Genomic DNA, 23,194 nt, shown 5'->3' on the forward strand with positions numbered 1-23,194 from the left:
GTTGTTTGATGGGGGGACAGTGTAGAGGGAGCTTTACTCTGTATCTAACCCCGCGCTGTCCCTGTCCCGGGGAGTGTTTGATGGGGGGACAGTGTAGAGGGAGCTTTACTCTGTATCTAACCCCGTGCTGTCCCCGTCCTGGGGAGTGTTTGATGGGGGACAGTGTAGAGGGAGCTTTACTCTGTATCTAACCCCGTGCTGTCCCTGTCCTGGGGAGTGTTTGATGGGGGACAGTGTAGAGAGAGCTTTACTCTGTATCTAACCCCGTGCTGTCCCTGTCCTGGGGAGTGTTTGATGGGGGACAGTGTAGAGGGAGCTTTACTCTGTATCTAACCCTGTGCTGTCCCTGTCCTGGGGGGTTGTTTGATGGGGGGACAGTGTAGAGGGAGCTTTACTCTGTATCTAACCCCGTGCTGTCCCTGTCCTGGGGGGTTGTTTGATGGGGGGACAGTGTAGAGGGAGCTTTACTCTGTATCTAACCCCGTGCTGTCCCTGTCCTGGGGAGTGTTTGATGCGGGACAGTGTAGAGAGAGCTTTACTCTGTATCTAACCCCGTGCTGTCCCCGTCCTGGGGAGTGTTTGATGGGGGACAGTGTAGAGAGAGCTTTACTCTGTATCTAACCCCGTGCTGTCCCTGTCCTGGGGAGTGTTTGATGGGGGACAGTGTAGAGGGAGCTTTACTCTGTATCTAACCCTGTGCTGTCCCTGTCCTGGGGGGTTGTTTGATGGGGGGACAGTGTAGAGGGAGCTTTACTCTGTATCTAACCCCGTGCTGTCCCTGTCCTGGGGGGTTGTTTGATGGGGGGACAGTGTAGAGGGAGCTTTACTCTGTATCTAACCCCGTGCTGTCCCTGTCCTGGGGAGTGTTTGATGCGGGACAGTGTAGAGAGAGCTTTACTCTGTATCTAACCCCGTGCTGTCCCCGTCCTGGGGAGTGTTTGATGGGGGACAGTGTAGAGGAAGCTTTACTCTGTATCTAACCCCGTGCTGTCCCTGTCCTGGGGAGTGTTTGATGGGGGACAATGTAGAGGAAGCTTTACTCTGTATCTAACCCCGTGCTGTCCCTGTCCTGGGGAGTGTTTGATAGGGACAGTGTAGAGGAGCTTTACTCTGTATCTAACCCCGTGCTGACCCTGTCCTGGGGAGTGTTTGATAGGGGGACAGTGTAGAGGAAGCTTTACTCTGTATCGAACCCCGTGCTGACCCTGTCCTGGGGAGTGTTTGATGGGGGACAGTGTAGAGGGAGCTTTACTCTGTATCTAACCCCGTGCTGTCCCTGTCCTGGGGAGTGTTTGATGGGGGACAGTGTAGAGGAGCTTTACTCTGTATCTAACCCCGTGCTGACCCTGTCCTGGGGAGTGTTTGATGGGGGACAGTGTAGATGGAGCTTTACGCTGTATCTAACCCCGTACTGTCCCTGTCCTGGGGAGGGTTTGATGGGGGACAGTGTAGAGGGAGCTTTACTCTGTATCTAACCCCGTGCTGTCCCTGTCCTGGGGAGTGTTTGATGGGGGACAGTGTAGAGGAGCTTTACTCTGTATCTAACCCCGTGCTGTCCCTGTCCTGGGAAGTGTTTGATGGGGGACAGTGTAGAGGGAGCTTTACTCTGTAGCTAACCCCGTGCTGACCCTGTCCTGGGGAGTGTTTGATAGGGGGACAGTGTAGAGGAAGCTTTACTCTGTATCTAACCCCGTGCTGTCCCTGTCCTGGGGAGTGTTTGATGGGGGACAGTGTAGAGGGAGCTTTACTCTGTATCTAACCCCGTGCTGTCCCTGTCCTGGGGAGTGTTTGATGCGGGACAGTGTAGAGGAAGCTTTACTCTGTATCGAACCCCGTGCTGACCCTGTCCTGGGGAATGTTTGATGGGGGACAGTGTAGAGGGAGCTTTACTCTGTACCTAACCCCGTGCTGACCCTGTCCTGGGGAGTGTTTGATGGGGAGAAAGTGAGGACTGCAGATACTGGAGATCAGAGCTGAAAAATGTGTTGCTGGAAAAGCGCAGCAGGTCAGGCAGCATCCAAAGAGCAGAGCAGCATTCCTGAAGAAGGGCTTATGCCCAAAACGTCAATTCTCCTGCTCCTTGGATGCTGCCTGAACTGCTGCGCTTTTCCAGCAACACATTTTCAGCTCAGAGAGTGTTTGATGGGGGACAGTGTAGAGGGAGCTTTACTCTGTATCTAACCCCGTGCTGTCCCTGTCCTGGGGAGTGTTTGATGGGGGACAGTGTAGAGGAAGCTTTACTCTGTATCTGTCCCTGTCCTGGGGAGTGTTTGATGGGGGACAGTGTAGAGGGAGCTTTACTCTGTATCTAACCCCGTGCTGTCCCTGTCATGGGGAGTGTTTGATGGGGGGGACAGTGTAGAGGGAGCTTTACTCTGTATCTAACCCCGTGCTGTCCTGAGTGTATGAGCCTTGGCTACAGGCGCCAATTGCCTGAGCCCCCCTCATTCTGAAGCACAAACATCATTCTGGAAGGTACTGTGTGGACGGCTGAAGCAGCTCATTTTCCAGGAAGGAATTGTGTCCGTGGGCTCAGAGACCTGGGGCCCTTTGCATTCTGCGAAAGAAAATCATTATGTAACTGACGAAATGTCAGTCGAGACAATCCGTGAAGTGTTTTTTCTCCTGACTCAGTGTCTAAGCCCAACATCAGCCCAAAGGGCATCTTTGTTGGTGTATGGTCTCGCTCTGTTCTCACACAGAGAGCCCAGTCAAAGTGCAGTTAGAGTCCAGAAGCTGTCCTGACACGCGATCAGCATCAAGAACAATGGCAGCTTCCGACAGTGAGTCCCTCTTTAAAACGCCTGCGGATATCAACTGATCAGGGATGTCCTGTTCTGACCTAAGCACCATTTGATCCCTCAATCGGGTGCTGGCTCTCTGTGAAAGAGCTGGGCAGTTTATCCCTTGCACAATTCCTTCTTGACTGCTTCCACCAGGCAGTGTGTCCCAGCGTTTAAAAAGCCAGTCACCTCACATCCTGTCTGAGCCCTTTGCCAGTCTCCTGAGATCCCTGTCCGTCTCGTTAAGGACTCCTCCTGGGAACGCGTCCTCCTCCAGTTGAAATGGAAGACCCTCGTTCAAGTCACCACCTTCGAATTGCATTTGAACCTGTTTTCGGAAGGTTCCCTGGGGTAAAGGACCTCGCCTCTGAGAAAGTTAGCTGGACAAGTTTTAGACCATCAGAAATAGGAGCAGGACTGGGCCCGACCTGCCAGTCAGCAGGATCGTGGACGCTCCCAGGTCCACGTTCCCAGTCGTATCCCCAGAATCTGTCCACCTCAGCCTTAAGTATACACACGGGGTCAGCCCCCACACCTCTCCGAGGCAAGGCGTTCCTGAGAGTGTCAAACCTTTTGGGAGAGAAAATTTCCTCTTCATCGGGCCTGTAGACAGTGGATCTTCGAAGAATGGGGTACTCTTACCGAAACGAGCAAGACTCTGCAGGGCATGATAGAGTAAGTGCTGGGAGGATGTCTGGGCGGTTTGAGTTAAGGGGGAGGGGTCAGTGCAAGAATAGGAGGTCTCCCAATTAACTCGGAGAGCAGGAGAGTTATTTTCTGAGGTTCATTATTGGAATCCTTCCCCCCGCCCCAAGAGAATGCGAGAGACTGAATTGACTCATGTACTCGTTCATGGCATGGATGAGTTCGGCAACGAGGTGGAGGACCAAGGGATTTAGGGAAGCCAAGAGCCTCGAGTTGAGAGCTCAAGCGGGTTGTCTGACTGAATACTGGAGCAGAGTTGCGGGCCCAAGGTAGCTTGGCTCCTCATCTTTCGGTACGTATTTGCTCCATCAGACCACTCTGGGATTTCGAAAGCCTCTGTCAGAGCTCCATCCAACCTTCTCCCGTATTCGTAGAGCTGTAGACTTATACGGCACGGAAACAAACCCTTTGGTCCCAACTCTCAACACCAACCAGATATCCTGAATTAACCTAGTCCCATTTGCCAGCATTTGGCACATATCCCTCTCAACCCTTCCTGCTCATCCCCAGATACTGTTTCTGCCTGATTACAGTTGGTGGGGGCGGGTAGTCACTCTGCCTGTGTGAGTGGAATTGGGTACAGTTGCTCTGTGTCAGCGGGGGGGGGGGGGAGGGGGGGTGTACAGTCACTCTGCTTGTGTCAGTGGGGGTGGGTGGGGGTACACTCACTCTGCTTGTGTCAGCAGGGGGTGGGGGTGTACAGTCGCTCTGCTTGTGTCAGCGGGGGGTGGGGGTGTACAGTCGCTCTGCTTGTGTCAGCGGGGGGTGGGTGGGGGTACAGTTGCTCTGCTTGTGTCAGCGTGGGGGTGAGGGTGTACAGTCGCTCTGCTTGTGTCAGCAGGGGGGGTGAGGGTGTACAGTCGCTCTGCCTGTGTCAGCGGGGGGTGGGTGGGGGTACAGTCGCTCTGCTTGTGTCAGCGGGGGGGTGAGGGTGTACAGTCGCTCTGCTTGTGTCAGCGGGGGGGGTGAGGTGTACAGTCGCTCTGCCTGTGTCCGCGGGGGGTTGGGGGTGTACAGTCGCTCTGCCTGTGTCAGCGGGGGGTTGGGGGTGTACAGTCGCTCTGCCTGTGTCAGCCGGGGCGGGGGGGGGGTGTGGTGAGGGTGTACAATCGCTCTGCCTGTGTCAGCGGGGGGTTTGGGGTGTACAGTTGCTCTGCCTGTGTCAGCGGGGGGTTGGGGGTGTACAGTCGCTCTGCCTGTGTCCGTGGGGGGTTGGGGGTGTACAGTCGCTCTGCCTGTGTCAGCGGGGGGTTGGGGGTGTACAGTCGCTCTGCCTGTGTCAGCCAGGGCGGGGGGGGGGGGGGCGGTGAGGGTGTACAGTCGCTCTGCCTGTGTCCGCGGGGAATTGGGGGTGTACAGTCGCACTGCCTGTGTCAACGGGGCGTTGGGGGTGTACAGTCGCTCTGCCTGTGTCAGCCGGGGCGGGGTGTGTGTGTGGTGAGGGTGTACAGTCGCTCTGCCTGTGTCAGCGGTGGGGGGGGGGGGGGGTGTACAGTCGCTCTGCCTGTGTCCGCGGGGGGTTGGGGGTGTACAGTCGCTCTGCCTGTGTCCGCGGGGGGTTGGGGGTGTACAGTCGCTCTGCCTGTGTCAGCCGGGGCGGGGGGGGCTGTGGTGAGGGTGTACAGTCGCTCTGCCTGTGTCAGCGGGGGGGTTGGGGGTGTACAGTTGCTCTGCCTGTGTCCGTGGGGGGTTGGGGGTGTACAGTCGCTCTGCCTGTGTCAGCGGTGGGGGAGGGGGGGTGTACAGTCGCTCTGCCTGTGTCCGCGGGGGGTTGGGGGTGTACAGTCGCTCTGCCTGTGTCCGCGGGGGGTTGGGGGTGTACAGTCGCTCTGCCTGTGTCAGCCGGGGCGGGGGGGGTGTGTGGTGAGGGTGTACAGTCGCTCTGCCTGTGTCCGCGGGGGGTTGGGGGTGTACAGTCGCTCTGCCTGTGTCCGCGGGGGGTTGGGGGTGTACAGTCGCTCTGCCTGTGTCAGCCGGGGCGGGGGGGGGTGTGTGGTGAGGGTGTACAGTCGCTCTGCCTGTGTCCGCGGGGGGTTGGGGGTGTACAGTCGCTCTGCCTGTGTCCGCGGGGGGTTGGGGGTGTACAGTCGCTCTGCCTGTGTCCGCGGGGGGTTGGGGGTGTACAGTCACTCTGCCTGTGTCCGCGGGGGGTTGGGGGTGTACAGTCGCTCTGCCTGTGTCCACGGGGGGTTGGGGGTGTACAGTCACTCTGCCTGTGTCCACGGGGGGTTGGGGGTGTACAGTCACTCTGCCTGTGTCCGCGGGGGGTTGGGGGTGTACAGTCGCTCTGCCTGTGTCAGCGGGGGGTGGGTGGGGGTACGGGCCAGCTGCTGACATCCCTGCCCTTGCTGCGCCCATGCCTTTGGTCTCTCCAGTCCAGACTGTCCACCTGCGCAGGATCAGACCCCGCTATCGGAGGGCAGTGCGCTGGGAGGTCGCGTGTTGGTTCGGTGGGGAGATGCTTGGCTCGCTGGGACCCTACGTTCCCCCCCCCCTCCCCCCTCCTCCCCCCGGGAGCAGAGTCACGTCATTCCCCCGCCCCACTTGTCTACCGCCAGCTGGTCTGTGGGAGATCAGTGAGCTTTTGTAAGGCCATGGGTTGGAGTGTGCATTGACGGGAGCAGCCACCTCCCACATAGCTGTGGTCCTGTCCTCCAAGGGCAACATTCTGACCTTTGCCAGCTGAACCCCGTAACGTGGATAACATCGACCCCACGGAGTATGGCAACACACAGACACCCTGACTGCTTCAAGGAACCGGGGCAGTTTAGAATTAAGGTGATTTGTGCCACGTAACTACTTCTGCTTCTCCTGTGACCCTGCATGGCTGTGCAATGATCCAGTTGGTTACTGCGCCTGCTGAGTTACAACCCGTTCTTTTAGCTCTGTGCGAGCGATTGCATCCACAAAGTGAATTCCCACCAGGGTCGGTGCGTCCTGCGGGGCACGGGGAAACGAGAGACCACTGGCCGTGTGTACTGGCTCCACACCTGCACCCCCCCACCTCCCCGCTCACAGCCGGTGGGCCGACACCAGCAGCTGCCTGTCGCCTGTTCCGCTCAACGTAACCTTCTCCCCCCACCCCCCCCCCCCCCCCCCCCCACCCCTTGTGATTTTCACAGTCTGCTCGGGGTGGACAAGGTGATCAACTACGCCCTGAACGAGTGGCTGAACGACATCAGGAAGAACCAGCTGCCGGGAATCCTCGGAGGCGTGGGCCCCATGCATTCAGTGGTGCAGCTGTGTAAGTAGCGGGGGGGGGGGGGGTGTGTGATCAGGAAGGGAGCGCGGATTCCCCTACTCCCACTTCTTCCCGCATCGCTCCTGATGGCACGTTGTGCCCGCCCCGCCCCAGCCGTCAGGTGCATGGGAGGTGGCGAGGCCACACACAGTTGAATAGCCTCAAGGTGTGAATGTCGGCCATGGTCGGTGGGCTTCAGCCACAGGCCTGGTACTGCACTGAGACGCGGCTGGGAAAGAAGATGGGAAAGTGCTGTCCCTGATCTGGGGAGTGTTTGATGGGGGACAGTGTAGAGGGAGCTTTACTCTGTATCTAACCCCGTGCTGTCCCTGTCCTGGGGAGTGTTTGATGGGGGACAGTATAGAGGGAGCTGTACTCTATGACCCACCCTTTCCTGGGGGTGTTTGATCGGGGGGGACAGTGTAGAGGGAGCTGTACTCTATGACCCACCCGTTCCTGGGGGTGTTTGATCAGGGGGACAGTGTAGAGGGAGCTGGGTGTTTGATCAGGGGGACAGTGTAGAGGGAGCTGTACCCTATGACCCACCCGTTCCTGGGGGTGTTTGATCGGGGGGGACAGTGTAGAGGGAGTTGTACTCTATGACCCACCCGTTCCTGGGAGTGTTTGATCAGGGGGACAGTGTAGAGGGAGTTGTACTCTATGACCCACCCGTTCCTGGGAGTGTTTGATCAGGGGGACAGTGTAGAGGGAGTTGTACTCTATGACCCACCCGTTCCTGGGGGTGTTTGATCAGGGGGACAGTGTAGAGGGAGCTGTACCCTATGACCCACCCGTTCCTGGGGGTGTTTGATCGGGGGGGACAGTGTAGAGGGAGCTGTACTCTATGACCCACCCGTTCCTGGGGGTGTTTGATCAGGGGGACAGTGCCGCAGACCCTCCCGTTGTTTTGAGCCTGTTTCTCGAGCCTTTGTTACTTGTTTCTCAGCTGCAGTAGCTGGCAGCAGTGCTGTGACTAACTGGCATCTCTGTTTGTGCACAGTTCACGGCCTCAGGGATCTCTTCTGGCTGCCAATCGAACAGTATCGGAAAGACGGGCGTATTATCCGGGGCCTGCAGCGAGGGGCTGCATCCTTTGGGACCTCTACCGCCTCTGCAGCTTTGGAACTGAGCAACCGGCTGGTGCAGGCCATCCAGGTAAACCTGTGTACAGCACCCCCCCCGGGTCATTCAGGTAAACCTGCGTACAGCACCCTCCTGGGTCATCCAGGTAAGCCTGTGTACAGCACCCCCCTGGGTCATTCAGGTAAACCTGTGTACAGCACCCCCCCTGGGTCATCCAGGTAAACCTGTGTACAGCACCCCCCCTGGGCCATCCAGGTAAACCTGCGTACAGCACCCCCCCTGGGCCATCCAGGTAAACCTGTGTACAGCACCCCCCTGGGTCATCGAGGTAAGCCTGTGTACAGCACCCCCCTGGGTCATCGAGGTAAGCCTGTGTACAGCACCCCCCAGTTCATCCAGGTAAGTCTGTGTACAGCACCCTCCTGGGTCATCCAGGTAAGTCTGTGTACAGCACCCCCCTGGGCCATCGTGGTAAACCTGTGTACAGCACCCCCCAGTTCATCCAGGTAAGTCTGTGTACAGCACCCTCCTGGGTCATCCAGGTAAGTCTGTGTACAGCACCCCCCTGGGCCATCGTGGTAAACCTGTGTACAGCACCCCCCAGTTCATCCAGGTAAGTCTGTGTACAGCACCCCCCGGGCCATCCAGGTAAACCTGTGTACAGCACCCCCCTGGGTCATCGACGTAAGCCTGTGTACAGCACCCCCCTGGGCCATCCAGGTAAGCCTGTGTACAGCACCCTCCTGGGTCATCCAGGTAAACCTGTGTACAGCACCCCCCTGGGTCTTCCAGGTAAACCTGTGTACAGCACCCCCCTGGGCCATCCAGGTAAACCTGCGTACAGCACCCCCCAGTTCATCCAGGTAAGCCTGTGGAAAGCCCCCCCTGGGCCATCCAGGTGAGCCCATCCACCCCCCCGATCGAATAGCTGTCCCACCCGGTTCAGCCTGGCTGAGGGAATTGGCGCTTTTGCAACCTCAGCTGGGCCGGGCTGCCGGCCTGGGAAGGTGCAGCACGCACTATCTCCCTGAGGTAAATGCTCCCTCCAATTCCGGCCTGTTTTCCACTGCCACTGAAGACCTCAGGGTCTGGTGGAAGTCCCTGGAACCTCCTGACGTCTGAAGACAGCTATCCCCTGCTTTTCGAAAGTTCGCTGTGTCCCTTTGTGTTTGCGAAAGACCGTACCTGTTTTTGCTCACCGGAAAGAAATCTGCAGAGGACTTTCGCTTTCATGAGAAAGGGTTAAAAATCACCCCACACCAGGTTCTAGTCCACCTGGTTTATTTGGATGCACTAGCTTTCGGGACGCTGCTCCTTCATCAGGTGGTTGTGGAGAATAACATTGTAAAACTTAACAAACAGTCCCGGTCTTTCTCAGTATATAATTTCAGTTACATCACACTGTAAACATTTGCGATAAATTCCGTGTCTTGCGATCTTATTCTCCACAACCACCTGATGAAGGAGCAGCTCGTGCTTCCAAATAAACCCTGTTGGACTGTAACCTGGCGTTGTGTGATTTTTAATTTTGTCCACCCCCCCCCACCCCATATCATGAGAAAGGGTGAATTTTTGTTCCCATACAAAATAACGCTTCTTCGCTTTACGCCATTTCGGATTCCGAAAGGTTTCACAGGAACGCCCTGCTTTTGGATAGCGGGGGAATACCTATTTCAGTGTAGGAAAGTCTTACCGAAACCGGGAGTGGTGCCGGTGAGATCGATTCTGCAGCGCTGTGAGCAGTTTTGATTCGTATCTAAGGGAGGATCTAATCTCATTGGAGGCCGTTCAAAGAAGATTCATCTTTGTGTACGGTGTTAGAGTCATTGAGGTCTCCAGCGTGGAATCAGGCCTGATTTAAATCACTCAGTTTTCACAATTTAAACTCGTCCCATTACTTGGGTTTGGTCCCTATGCCTCCATACCTATCCCATCCATCGAAATGATGAACTTTGCACGCACATCCACCACTCTGGCAGCCTGTTCCAGACACCCACCACCCTCTGTGTGAAACAATTACCCCTCCGGCCCCTTTCGTATCTCTCGCCTCTCACTTTAAACCTATGCCCTCTAGCCTTTGACACCCCCAGAACGGGGAATAGCTGTCAGCTGTCTACCTCATCTGTGCCCCTCGTGATTTTATCGACCTCTGTAAGGTCACCCCTCAGTCACCCCAGGAAGAGAGTCCCAGCCTATCCAACCTCTCCTCATAACTCAAACCTTCTAGTCCAGGTAACATCCGAGTAAATCCTTTCTGCACTCCTTGTTTAATAAGAAGTTGATAGTAGGGCAACCAAAGGTTAAACAGATTGGGACAATACTCACTGGAGTTTAGAACAGTAAAAGGTGATCCAGTTGAAAAGTCAAGGATTCTTAAGGGTTTTTCCAGGAGAAATGCTGAGAGGATATTTCCCCTCATGGGGCAGTCTAGGACCAGAGGGCAGAGCCTCCGAATTCAGACTGAGATGAGGAGGAATTGCTCCTCTCCAAAGGTTGAGAGTCTTTGGAACTCCTTGCCCCAGAGAGCCTGGGTGGTCAGAGTCCCTGTGTATACTGAAGGTCGGGATCGCGTCCTCGTGTATACGGAAGGCCGAGATAGAGTCCTCGTGTATACGGAAGGCCGAGACCGCGTCCTCGTGTATACTGAAGGTCGGGATCGCGTCCTCGTGTATACTGAAGGCCGAGATAGTGTCCTCGTGTATACTGACGGCCGAGACCGCGTCCTCGTGTATACTGACGGCCGAGACCGCGTCCTCGTGTATACTGACGGCCGAGACCGCGTCCTCGTGTATACTGACGGCCGAGACCGCGTCCTCGTGTATACTGACGGCCGAGACCGCGTCCTCGTGTGTACTGACGGCCGAGACCGCGTCCTCGTGTATACGGAAGGCCGAGATCGCGTCCTCGTGTGTACTGAAGGCCGAGATCGCGTCCTCGTGTGTACTGAAGGCCGAGACAGAGTCCTCGTGTATACTGAAGGCCGAGACCGCGTCCTCGTGTATACTGAAGGCCGAGACCGCGTCCTCGTGTATACTGAAGGCCGAGACCGCGTCCTCGTGTATACTGAAGGCCGAGACCGCGTCCTCGTGTATACTGAAGGCCGAGACCGCGTCCTCGTGTATACTGAAGGCCGAGACCGCGTCCTCGTGTATACTGAAGGCCGAGACCGCGTCCTCGTGTATACTGAAGGCCGAGACCGCGTCCTCGTGTATACTGAAGGCCGAGACCGCGTCCTCGTGTATACTGAAGGCCGAGACCGCGTCCTCGTGTATACTGAAGGCCGAGACCGCGTCCTCGTGTATACTGAAGGCCGAGACCGCGTCCTCGTGTATACTGAAGGCCGAGACCGCGTCCTCGTGTATACTGAAGGCCGAGACCGCGTCCTCGTGTATACTGAAGGCCGAGACCGCGTCCTCGTGTATACTGAAGGCCGAGACCGCGTCCTCGTGTATACTGAAGGCCGAGACCGCGTCCTCGTGTATACTGAAGGCCGAGACCGCGTCCTCGTGTATACTGAAGGCCGAGACCGCGTCCTCGTGTATACTGAAGGCCGAGACCGCGTCCTCGTGTATACTGAAGGCCGAGACCGCGTCCTCGTGTATACTGAAGGCCGAGACCGCGTCCTCGTGTATACTGAAGGCCGAGACCGCGTCCTCGTGTATACTGAAGGCCGAGACCGCGTCCTCGTGAATACTGAAGGCCGAGACCGCGTCCTCGTGAATACTGAAGGCCGAGACCGCGTCCTCGTGTATACGGAAGGCCGAGACCGCGTCCTCGTGTATACGGAAGGCCGAGGTAGAGTCCTTGTGATTATTGAAGGCCGAGATAGATTCTTGATCAGGAGGGGAATCCAGGGTTATGGGCAGGAAAGTGGACATCAGATCGGCCATGATCCTACTGAATATTGGAATAGGCTTGAGGGGCCGAATGGCCTTATGCTCAATGCCTAGTAGAGATTAGATTAGATTCCCTACTGTATGGAAACGGGCCGTTCGGCCCAACAAATCTACACCGACCCTCTGAAGAGAAACCCACCCAGACCCATTCCCCCTGCCCTATATTTACCCTTGACTAATGCACCTAACACTATGGGACAATTTAGCACGGCCAATCCACCCTAACCTGCACATCCCTGGGCACTATGGGACAATTTAGCACAGCCAATCCACCCTAACCTGCACATCCCTGAGCACTATGGGACAATTTAGCACGGCCAATCCACCCTAACCTGCACATCCCTGGACACTATGGGACAATTTAGCACGGCCAATCCACCCTAACCTGCACATCCCTGGGCACTATGGGGCAATTTAGCACGACCAATCCACCCTAACCTGCACATCCCTGGGCACTGTGGGACAATTTAGCACGGCCAATCCACCCGAACCTGCACATCCCTGGACACTATGGGCAATTTAGCACAGCCAATCCACCCTAACCTGCACATCCCTGGACACTATGGGCAATTTAGCATGGCCAATCCACCCGAACCTGCACATCTTTGGATTATGGGAGGAAACTGGGGAGAATTTGCAAACTCCACGTAGACAGTCACCCGAGGCGGGAATCGAACCCAGGACCCTGGCGCTGTGAGGAAGGCAGTGCTAACCACTCAGCCACCATGCTGCCCACCTGCAACTACGAACCTGCCACTTGCAGACCCCAATGCTACACCCGGTCAGTGTGGGGATTGAACCCACGACCTTGGTGTTATTAGCACCACGCTGGAGCCTTCTGAGCTAACCGGCCCACCCTGTTGGGTGTGTTGTTGAGTTGGAGGCTGTCGTTGAGTGGAATCCCCAGTCCTGCGGTCTGACCTGTGATTCCGCACACTCGTTCGATTCTGCAGGAGGCGGTGAACGTTGGTGGGAGGAGTCAGGGGTGGGACGGTGGTTGCTTTTTGACCAGCGAATCGTGTACGACTTGTTTGGTGAGTGATTTGCCCTTTGAGATCAACGGCCCACGGGAGGAAAGGGGAGTCGGGGGAGGAATGGTATCTGCTGTTCGTGACCGGGGGGGGGACCCAAACAGGAATATCACTGGGAGGATGGAGACATTCTTGATGAACAGGGATGTTAACGCACACCTCTGGGGCTCGAACCTAGGGCCTCCTGGCCTCGAGAGAGGGACACTATGACCCGGGAGACTATATCTGACGCCCATGGCCGACCCGCGAAGGGGGGGGGGGGGGGGGGTTGGAGGCTGACGGGAAGGCTCTTTCCGCTGAGCTGAGTGGCCTCCTGTGCTGCAATTACCCGGCGTGACCCGGCTCCTTCCAAAACCCTGGCACTCAGCTCCGCGCACTGCTCTCTGCCGACAGGCCACTGCCGAAACCGTTTACGACATCCTGTCACCGACCCCTCCCGTTACCAAGGCGACAGTGGACAAGAGGTACCTGAGGAAGTACAAGAGGGTACAGCAGCCCGCCGACCTGCGTGAGGGAGTTGCCAAAGCCTACGACACAGTCCGAGAGGTAAGGCAATGAAGTGAGGGGGGCTGGGTGGGAAGTGTGTGTGTGTATATAATATATATGTATACATATGATGGTGTGGGGACTGCTTTATTGTCAAACTCTGCTGTGAGAGGTTGGTTTGTCATGTATTCTTCGGTGGGATGTAGATATCGCCACTTATTTCCTGTCCCTCATTGCAGAGTCATCCCCCAGTGCTATGGGTGTGGACTAGGCTAGATTGGGTAGCCAGGGCAGATTTACCTCCTTCCCTCAAGGGCAGTCATGTACCAAAGGGAGTTTGGGTCCAATCGACCCACAGGTCTGGAGTCACATTGTCGCAGTGCCATTGGAGACTCGACAGACTCGGGCTCCTTACTGTGGAAAAGGAAGGCTGAGAGGGTAACCACACAGGTCATGCTATAGGTCACAAAGGGAGTTGTGACGGGCGAGATCAGTATTAGGAGGTCGTCAATGTAAAATACATCCCTTTCAGGGGCAGTTCCTCCCCTCTGAGAGCGGGGGGCCAGTGTGAAGTCTACTCCCACCGAGGGTGTTGGGTTAAAGATCAGTTTGGGACGGGAAGGGGAAGCTGAATAAAGCCATGAGGGAGATAGGATAGGACAATAGGGTGATGGGGTGTGATGGAGATCAGGGAATAGGGGATGGGGTGTGATGGAAATCAGGGATAGGGGATGGGGTGTGATGGAGATCAGGGATGGGGGATGGGGTGTGATGGAAATCAGGGATAGGGGATGGGGTGTGATGGAGATTTGGGATAGGGGATGGGGTGTGATGGAGATTTGGGATAGGGTGATGGGGTGTGATGGAGATTTGGGATAGGGGATGGAGTGTGATGGAGATCAGGGATAGGGGATGGGGTGTGATGGAGATCAGGGATAGGGGATGGGGTGTGATGGAGATACGGGACAGGGGATGGGGTGTGATGGAGATCAGGGACGGGGGATGGGGTGTGATGTAGATCAGGGACGGGGGGATGGGGTGTGATGGAGATCAGGGACGGGGGATGGGGTGTGATGGGGATCAGGGACGGGGGATGGGGTGTGATGGAGATCAGGGACAGGGGATGGGGTGTGATGTAGATCAGGGACGGGGGATGGGGTGTGATGGAGATCAGGGACGGGGGATGGGGTGTGATGTAGATCAGGGACGGGGGATGGGGTATGATGTAGATCAGGGACGGGGGATGGGGTGTGATGGGGATCAGGGACGGGGGATGGGGTATGATGTAGATCAGGGACGGGGGATGGGGTGTGATGGGGATCAGGGACGGGGGATGGGGTGTGATGTAGATCAGGGACGGGGGATGGGGTGTGATGGAGATACGGGATAGGGGATGGGGTGTGATGGAGATCAGGGACGGGGGATGGGGTGTGATGGAGATCAGGGACGGGGGATGGGGTGTGATGGAGATCAGGGACGGGGGATGGGGTGTGATGGAGATCAGGGACGGGGGATGGGGTGTGATGGAGATCAGGGACGGGGGGTGGGGTGTGATGGAGATCAGGGACGGGGGATGGGGTGTGATGGAGATACGGGATAGGGGGATGGGGTGTGATGGGGATCAGGGATAGGGGATGGGGTGTGATGGAGATACGGGATACGGGATGGGGTGTGATGGAGATCAGGGACGGGGGATGGGGTGTGATGGGGATCAGGGACGGGGGATGGGGTGTGATGGGGATCAGGGACGGGGGATGGGGTGTGATGGAGATCAGGGACGGGGGATGGGGTGTGATGGAGATCAGGGACGGGGGATGGGGTGTGATGGAGATCAGGGACGGGGGATGGGGTGTGATGGAGATACGGGACGGGGGATGGGGTGTGATGGAGATACGGGACAGGGGATGGGGTGTGATGGAGATCAGGGACGGGGGATGGGGTGTGATGGAGATCAGGGACAGGGGATGGGGTGTGATGGGGATCAGGGACGGGGGATGGGGTGTGATGGAGATCAGGGACGGGGGGTGGGGTGTGATGGAGATCAGGGACGGGGGATGGGGTGTGATGGAGATACGGGATAGGGGGATGGGGTGTGATGGGGATCAGGGATAGGGGATGGGGTGTGATGGAGATACGGGATACGGGATGGGGTGTGATGGAGATCAGGGACGGGGGATGGGGTGTGATGGGGATCAGGGACGGGGGATGGGGTGTGATGGGGATCAGGGACGGGGGATGGGGTGTGATGGAGATCAGGGACGGGGGATGGGGTGTGATGGAGATCAGGGACGGGGGATGGGGTGTGATGGAGATCAGGGACGGGGGATGGGGTGTGATGGAGATACGGGACGGGGGATGGGGTGTGATGGAGATATGGGACAGGGGATGGGGTGTGATGGAGATCAGGGACGGGGGATGGGGTATGATGTAGATCAGGGACGGGGGATGGGGTGTGATGGAGATCAGGGACAGGGGATGGGGTGTGATGGAGATCAGGGACGGGGGATGGGGTGTGATGGAGATCAGGGACGGGGGATGGGGTATGATGTAGATCAGGGACGGGGGATGGGGTGTGATGGAGATCAGGGACAGGGGATGGGGTGTGATGGAGATCAGGGACGGGGGATGGGGTGTGATGGAGATCAGGGACGGGGGATGGGGTGTGATGGAGATCAGGGACGGGGGATGGGGTGTGATGGCGATCAGGGACGGGGGATGGGGTGTGATGGGGATCAGGGACAGGGGATGGGGTGTGATGGAGATCAGGGACGGGGGATGGGGTGTGATGTAGATCAGGGATAGGGGGATGGGGTGTGATGTAGATCAGGGACGGGGGATGGGGTGTGATGGAGATCAGGGACGGGGGATGGGGTGTGATGGAGATCAGGGACGGGGGATGGGGTGTGATGTAGATCAGGGACGGGGGATGGGGTGTGATGTAGATCAGGGACGGGGGATGGGGTGTGATGGAGATCAGGGACGGGGGATGGGGTGTGATGGGGATCAGGGACGGGGGATGGGGTGTGATGGAGATCAGGGACGGGGGATGGGGTGTGATGGAGATCAGGGACGGGGGATGGGGTGTGATGGAGATCAGGGACGGGGGATGGGGTGTGATGGGGATCAGGGACAGGGGATGGGGTGTGATGTAGATCAGGGACGGGGGATGGGGTGTGATGGAGATCAGGGACGGGGGATGGGGTGTGATGGAGATCAGGGACGGGGGATGGGGTGTGATGGGGATCAGGGACAGGGGATGGGGTGTGATGGGGATCAGGGACGGGGGATGGGGTGTGATGGAGATCAGGGACAGGGGATGGGGTGTGATGGGGATAGGGGGTGGGGTGTGATGGAGATCAGGGATAGGGGGATGGGGTGTGATGTAGATCAGGGACGGGGGGATGGGGTGTGATGGAGATCAGGGACGGGGGATGGGGTGTGATGGAGATCAGGGACAGGGGATGGGGTGTGATGGAGATCAGGGATAGGGGATGGGGTGTGATGGAGATAGGGGATGGGGTGTGATGGAGATCAGGGATAGGGGATGGGGTGTGATGGAGATCAGGGACGGGGGATGGGGTGTGATGGAGATCAGGGATAGGGGGATGGGGTGTGATGTAGATCAGGGACGGGGGGATGGGGTGTGATGGAGATCAGGGACGGGGGATGGGGTGTGATGGAGATCAGGGACAGGGGATGGGGTGTGATGGAGATCAGGGATAGGGGATGGGGTGTGATGGAGATCGGGGATGGGGTGTGATGGAGATACGGGACGGGGGGTGGGGTGTGATGGAGATCAGGGACGGGGGATGGGGTGTGATGGAGATCAGGGACGGGGGGTGGGGTGTGATGGAGATCAGGGACGGGGGATGGGGTGTGATGGAGATCAGGGACGGGGGATGGGGTGTGATGGAGATCAGGGACGGGGGATGGGGTGTGATGGAGATAGGGGGTGGGGTGTGATGGAGATCAGGGACAGGGGGTGGGGTGTGATGGAGATCAGGGACAGGGGGTGGGGTGTGATGGAGATCAGGGACAGGGGATGGGGTGTGATGGAGATACGGGACAGGGGATAGGGTGTGATGGAGATCAGGGACGGGGGATGGGGTGTGATGGAGATAGGGGGTGGGGTGTGATGGAGATCAGGGACGGGGGATGGGGTGTGATGGGGATCAGGGACGGGGGATGGGGTGTGATGGAGATCAGGGACGGGGGATGGGGTGTGATGGGGATCAGGGACGGGGGATGGGGTGTGATGGAGATACGGGACAGGGGATGGGGTGTGATGGAGATCAGGGACAGGGGATGGGGTGTGATGGAGATACGGGACAGGGGATGGGGCAGGTATAGAGTCAGAGTGACCCAAGACTCTGGTGTAGAATCTGCCATTTGTCACAGGTCACTTCAGTTGTCCTGTCAACACAGGCACACGAGCAAATCACAAATCATTTACACACACTTTGAATCTGAAAGGGTGGCCCTAGCCAATGTCAGCTGCAGTCAGTTGTGGTGCCATTGGTATCCTGGGTAACCAGCTTGCTGGTGGCAAGACCTGCTGTGCCAGTGCCAACACATGCAAAGCAGCCAGCCACATCATTGAGATCCTTGGGGGTGCATTGGAGAGGCCCTCGGTTTAAAACGCCTCGTCAGACAAGAGGCACTTGCGGCCCTCCCTCAGCACCACGCTGGAGGGCCGTTCGATCCACTCCCGGCTTGAGGCTCTCGGATTGGGGCACAGACACGTGCCCTTCCAACCCGGAGCCTGGCACCTGTCTCCTGCTGCCGACCTCCTGGGTCTGAGTGAGGCCTAGCCTCCGTGACGTGGAGGAGGATGAGCGAGCAGCCGTTGAGTCCATTTGTGGGCCTGGTTCCTGTGGGGGTAAGGGAAAAGGGCGCCGTGGGATTGTCACGCATTCCTCTGATTGATGTAACAGCGTTGTTGCTAACCATTGATACATCGAAGGGCCGAATGGCTTGCTCCCCCTGCTACTTTCAGTGCTGAATGCCTCAGTTGGCCATTCTGATGGTATGACCTGCCTTCAGTACAGTACAGGTACACAATCCTTTATCCGAACAGCTCGGAAGTCCGAAATGCATTTCGAAGTGTGTGGAGCGTTGGCGTGCGAACGTGTGACCCAACTCCACCCTCACTTGTGGCATGGCCCTCTACTGGCTTGGGACCAATTGTGTCTCAGCGCTCCTGTATTATTCACACACATTCGGTCAATTTTTTTAAAAAAATTTCACCGTGAAAATGTCATTTATTCCGAAACCGCCAAACGACTGGCCCCCAAGGATCTCGGATGTAGGGATCGTGTGCCTGTCCTGGTGCTGCGGGCTGTGGTCTTATTTCAAGGGGGAGCTGGATGGGGCTTGAGACCATCACTGGGGTCGAGGCCAGAAGGGTGCGGAGTTGTTCTGGAGTGACTGTCAAGTGACTGTGGGCCCCGGGCCTCAGGAAGGAAGGACTGACCTTGGATGGGGGCGTAGTTCAGATTCGCCAGATCGATCCTGGGGCTGCAAGGATTAAATGAGTCGGTTTGGGGGTGGGGGTGGGGGGGGATCAAAGGGATGTAGGATTATCAGGGGTACACAAGACTGTCAAGCTGAGGTTGAAGCATTGATCGTATTGAATGGCAGAACAGGCAAACTGGCCTCTTGTTCCTGGTTCGTATGTCAGTAGAATACCTGTGTTCCCCTGAGATGAGGTTGTTAAAAGGTGATCTAACCAAGGGGTTTGGGATGATTAAAGGTCAGGTCAAGAGAGACGCAATCCCCTCCGAGTTCGGGATGGGGTGTCTGATCAGTCGAGGCCAAGGGAGCAATGCCTGAAACCGAGAACCAGGCGCAGCCCGTGGAGGGAGAGAGGTCAGGAAATAATTTCTCACCTGACCGGGACAGGAGATCCAGAATTCTGGCCCTTCTCCCCAGCCACGGGAAATTTAAGGAAGGCGGAGAGCATTGCCATGGGTCAAACTGACTCACCCCATCGTCCTGGGTCCCACACCGACCCATGTGGATTGAGAATCGAGCTGCGACACATCTGGAAAGACCTGGCTGGGGACAGGATGAGGCCGTTCAGCCCCTCCAACATGTCCTGCCAGTCAGTCAGGGCTGACTCACATCGTGGCCTTTTGCTCACGGGCCGGTATTAGGAGATGGGTAACCAAGTGGTGGGCAGGTATTTCTTCCCACACAGGCTGCTGGAGATGTCAATGGCTGTCCCAATTCCAGTCCAAACACTGGGGACCAGGCGGCTCAGTGGTTAGCACTGCTGCCTCACAGCGCCAGCGGCCTGGGTTCGATTCCCGCCTCGGGTGAGTGTCTGTGCAGAGTTTGCACATTCTCTCCCCATGTCTGCGTGGGTTTCCTCCCACAGTCCAAAGATGTGCAGGTTAGGGGGGTTTGGCCGTGCTAAATTGTCCCATAGTGCCCAGGGATGTGCAGGTTAGGGTAGATTGGCCGTGCTAAATTGTCCCATAGTGCCCAGGGATGTGCAGGTTAGGGTAGATTGGCCGTGCTAAATTGTCCCATAGTGCCCAGGGATGTGCAGGTTAGGGTGGATTGGCCGTGCTAAATTGTCCCATAGTGTCCAGGGATGTGCAGGTTAGGGTGGATTGGCCGTGCTAAATTGTCCCATAGTGCCCAGGGATGTGCAGGTTAGGGTGGATTGGCCGTGCTAAATTGTCCCATAGTGCCCAGGGATGTGCAGGTTAGGGTGGATTGGCCGTGCTAAATTGTCCCATAGTGCCCAGGGATGTGCAGGTTAGGGTGGATTGGCCGTGCTAAATTGTCCCATAGTGCCCAGGGATGTGCAGGTTAGGGTGGATTGGCCGTGCGAAATTGTCCCATAGTGTCCAGGGATGTGCAGGTTAGGGTGGATTGGCCGTGCTAAATTGTCCCATAGTGCCCAGGGATGTGCAGGTTAGGGTGGATTGGCCGTGCTAAATTGTCCCATAGTGCCCAGGGATGTGCAGGTTAGGGTGGATTGGCCGTGCTAAATTGTCCCATAGTGCCCAGGGATGTGCAGGTTAGGGTGGATTGGCCGTGCTAAATTGTCCCATAGTGCCCAGGGATGTGCAGGTTAGGGTGGATTGGCCGTGCTAAATTGTCCCATAGTGCCCAGGGATGTGCAGGTTAGGGTGGATTGGCCGTGCTAAATTGTCCCATAGTGCCCAGGGATGTGCAGGTTAGGGTGGATTGGCCGTGCTAAATTGTCCCATAGAGCCCAGGGATGTGCAGGTTAGGGTGGATTGGCCGTGCTAAATTGTCCCATAGTGCCCAGGGATGTGCAGGTTAGGGTGGATTGGCCGTGCTAAATTGTCCCATAGTGCCCAGGGATGTGCAGGTTAGGGTGGATTGGCCGTGCTAAATTGTCCCATAGTGTCCAGGGATGTGCAGGTTAGGGTGGATTGGCCATGCTAAATTGTCCCATAGTGCCCAGGGATGTGCAGGTTAGGGTGGATTGGCCGTGCTAAATTGTCCCATAGTGCCCAGGGATGTGCTGGGTTAGGTGTGTTATCCACAGGAAATGCGGGGTTACGGAGATAGAGTTTGGTGGGTGTGTCTGGGTGGAATGCTCTTTGGAGGGTTGGTGTGGCCCCGATGGGCCGAATGGCCACCTGAACTTGGTTGATATTGCCCAGCCCCGGGGGGGGTGCATGGAGGTCGGAGACGCGTGCTGAGCAACCGAGTGGGGCTGAACGTTCTGCTGTTGTCCCTCTAGCCCCTTCCCCCCCCCCCCCCCCCCCCCCCCCCGCCCCCACCCCCACCATCTCCAAACGCTAACCTCGGTGCTTTCCTCTCTCCTCCCGGCTCTAGGGGGTCATCGACACAGCCCAGACCATCTGTGAAGTGGCGACCCGGGGTCACGAGCAGAAGGGTATCACGGGGGCGGTGGGCGGGGTCCTGAGGCAGATCCCACCCACCGTGGTCAAGCCGCTCATCGTAGCCACGGAGGCCACCTCCAACCTCCTGGGGGGCATGCGCAACCAGATCAAGCCGGACGCTCGCAAGGAGGACAGCCTGAAGTGGCGCACCGACGAGGGCCAGGACTAGGCCTTCGCCCAGCACCCACCCCACCACCCTGTATGTCCCCACCCCCACCCCACCCCCCGCACTCCTCCTTCGCTCTGTCTCCCCTCGAGTCGCCTCGCTTCAAGAAACGAGAACGATGCAGAAAGGGTGGAGGGGTGCGGGAGGTGATAACTCCCGACGCGGGATCTGCTCCCGGGACTCAGCGTTCAGGACGGGCAGCGGACACAGAGAGAGAGAGAGGCCCACTCGTCGTCCGAGAGGTGATGGGGGAGCTGGGGGTGGGGGGAATCCCTCCCCGTCTCTGTCTGCCCGTCCCCCCGGGGAGGCTCAGATTCCCCTCTCTCGGAGGCTGCTGATGGAGGGGCGCGTGTCCGTGAAAGAGGCAGCGAACGGCGTTAATCCACGCGAAGCCTGCACATTGGAATTGCCGAGTGATGGGACTAATTCGCTTCACGGGCCTTTTTGAGGCTTTTGCGGCCGGTTGTTGGGGGGTGGTTGGAGCGGCGGGGGGGGGGGGGGGGGTGCGAGAGGTTGAAGACTGTTCGACTCAGATGCCCCTCCGGCACTAACCCCATCGCCCACCAGCCTTAGTGCAGCAGCCTCAGAAAATGGGATCACTCGCTCAATTTGGAATGCACTTTGGGACTGGCGTGGCCCGGATTCTACCCCACCCCACCATACCCTACCCCACCCTACCTCCTGTCTCACCGCTCTCCCCGATGCAGACACACACACACACCTACACATCCAGGCGCACAAATCTATACAGAAGGCAAAGTGTGCAAAAGTCTCCCGATCTCTCTTTCCTCTCTCTCTGTTTTCTCTCACTGTATTCTCTCTCTCTCTCTTTTCTGTCTTCTCTCTCTCTTTTCTCTTCCTCCGTTTCTCTCTTCTCCCCACTCTCTCTTCCTCTCTCTCTCTCTCTCCCTCTCTCTCTCTCTCTCTCTCCCTGTCTCTCTCTCTCTCCTCTCTTTTCTCTCTCCCTGTCTCTCTCTCTCTCTCTCTCTCTCTCTCTCTCTCTCTCTCTCTCTCTCCCTGTCTCTCCCTCTCTGTCTCTGTCTCTCTCTCTCTCTCTCTCTCCCTGTCTCTCTGTGTCTGCGCACTACCAGGCAGTTAAGTGCCACTCTCTGGCACTGAGTGGACTCCGAGGGTGGGTGTGCGTGCGGGGGGAGGTGGGGGTCATTGCAGGTTGTGGGGGGGGGGGGGGGGTGTGGGTGGGTGAGAATCCCGAGCTGTTGGCTCCCTACCCAGGAGCAGGAGGCTCCTTTATCGCCCGAGGTGTTTCTACCGTGTGCCAATCGTTATCCTCTTCAGGAAGGTGCTGAGCTCCATCACGCCAACAACAGACACAATCCCGGCTCATCCTTCACCCCCTCACCCCTCACTCCTTCTCCCTCTCCCTCCCCCCCTCCCTCTCCCCCTCTCCCTCTCCCCCTACCTCCCCCTCCATCTCTCTCCCCTTCTCTAAGATGTAAACCAATCTGCTCAAGTGAGCTTTCCCTTGCTCAATGTCCCACTAACATCGTGAGGAGCACCTCGGAGAGGTTTTCCACGTCCAAGGCACTATACAGATGCGCATTGTTGATGTTGTGAAGACTGAGTCTCAAAGAGAATATATATGACAGGATTGGCAGGGGGGTGCGGTACACAGAGTGGAGGGGTAGGTTGGGCTGAGGAAGGCAGTCAGAGCTAACATAGCTTTAAAAATTCTATATATTTTAAAACGGTCAACCATTACCCCATGAATTTGGATTGTTTTAATTATTTTTTACATGAATGGAGCAACATTTCGTAGCTGGGAAGAGTTAGACTCACTTGTCCCACTCTTCCCTGGCGATATTATTTGCAATGCATGTGTGGAAGGGGCTTTGAGATATTAGAAGAATCTATCATATGCAGTATGTGTATATGAGAGAATTTTTCAGGTTAAAT

General features: G+C 57.2%; 1 protein-coding gene across 1 annotated transcript in view; it reads left to right on the forward strand.

The window, feature by feature from the left end:
- The window catches only part of LOC140457022 (autophagy-related protein 2 homolog A-like), a 172,431-nt gene extending 149,981 nt beyond the window's left edge, over positions 1–22,450 (forward strand). The window contains 4 exon segments of the mRNA XM_072550928.1: positions 6,611–6,732; positions 7,730–7,884; positions 13,133–13,285; positions 21,047–22,450. Coding sequence (XP_072407029.1) covers positions 6,611–6,732; positions 7,730–7,884; positions 13,133–13,285; positions 21,047–21,283 — 667 coding nt within the window. The 3' untranslated portion in view covers positions 21,284–22,450.
- Positions 22,451–23,194: the final 744 nt, after the last annotated feature.

This window comes from Chiloscyllium punctatum, chromosome 31 (genome assembly GCF_047496795.1).
Source record: "Chiloscyllium punctatum isolate Juve2018m chromosome 31, sChiPun1.3, whole genome shotgun sequence".
In the NCBI taxonomy this organism is placed as follows: Eukaryota; Metazoa; Chordata; class Chondrichthyes; order Orectolobiformes; family Hemiscylliidae; genus Chiloscyllium; species Chiloscyllium punctatum.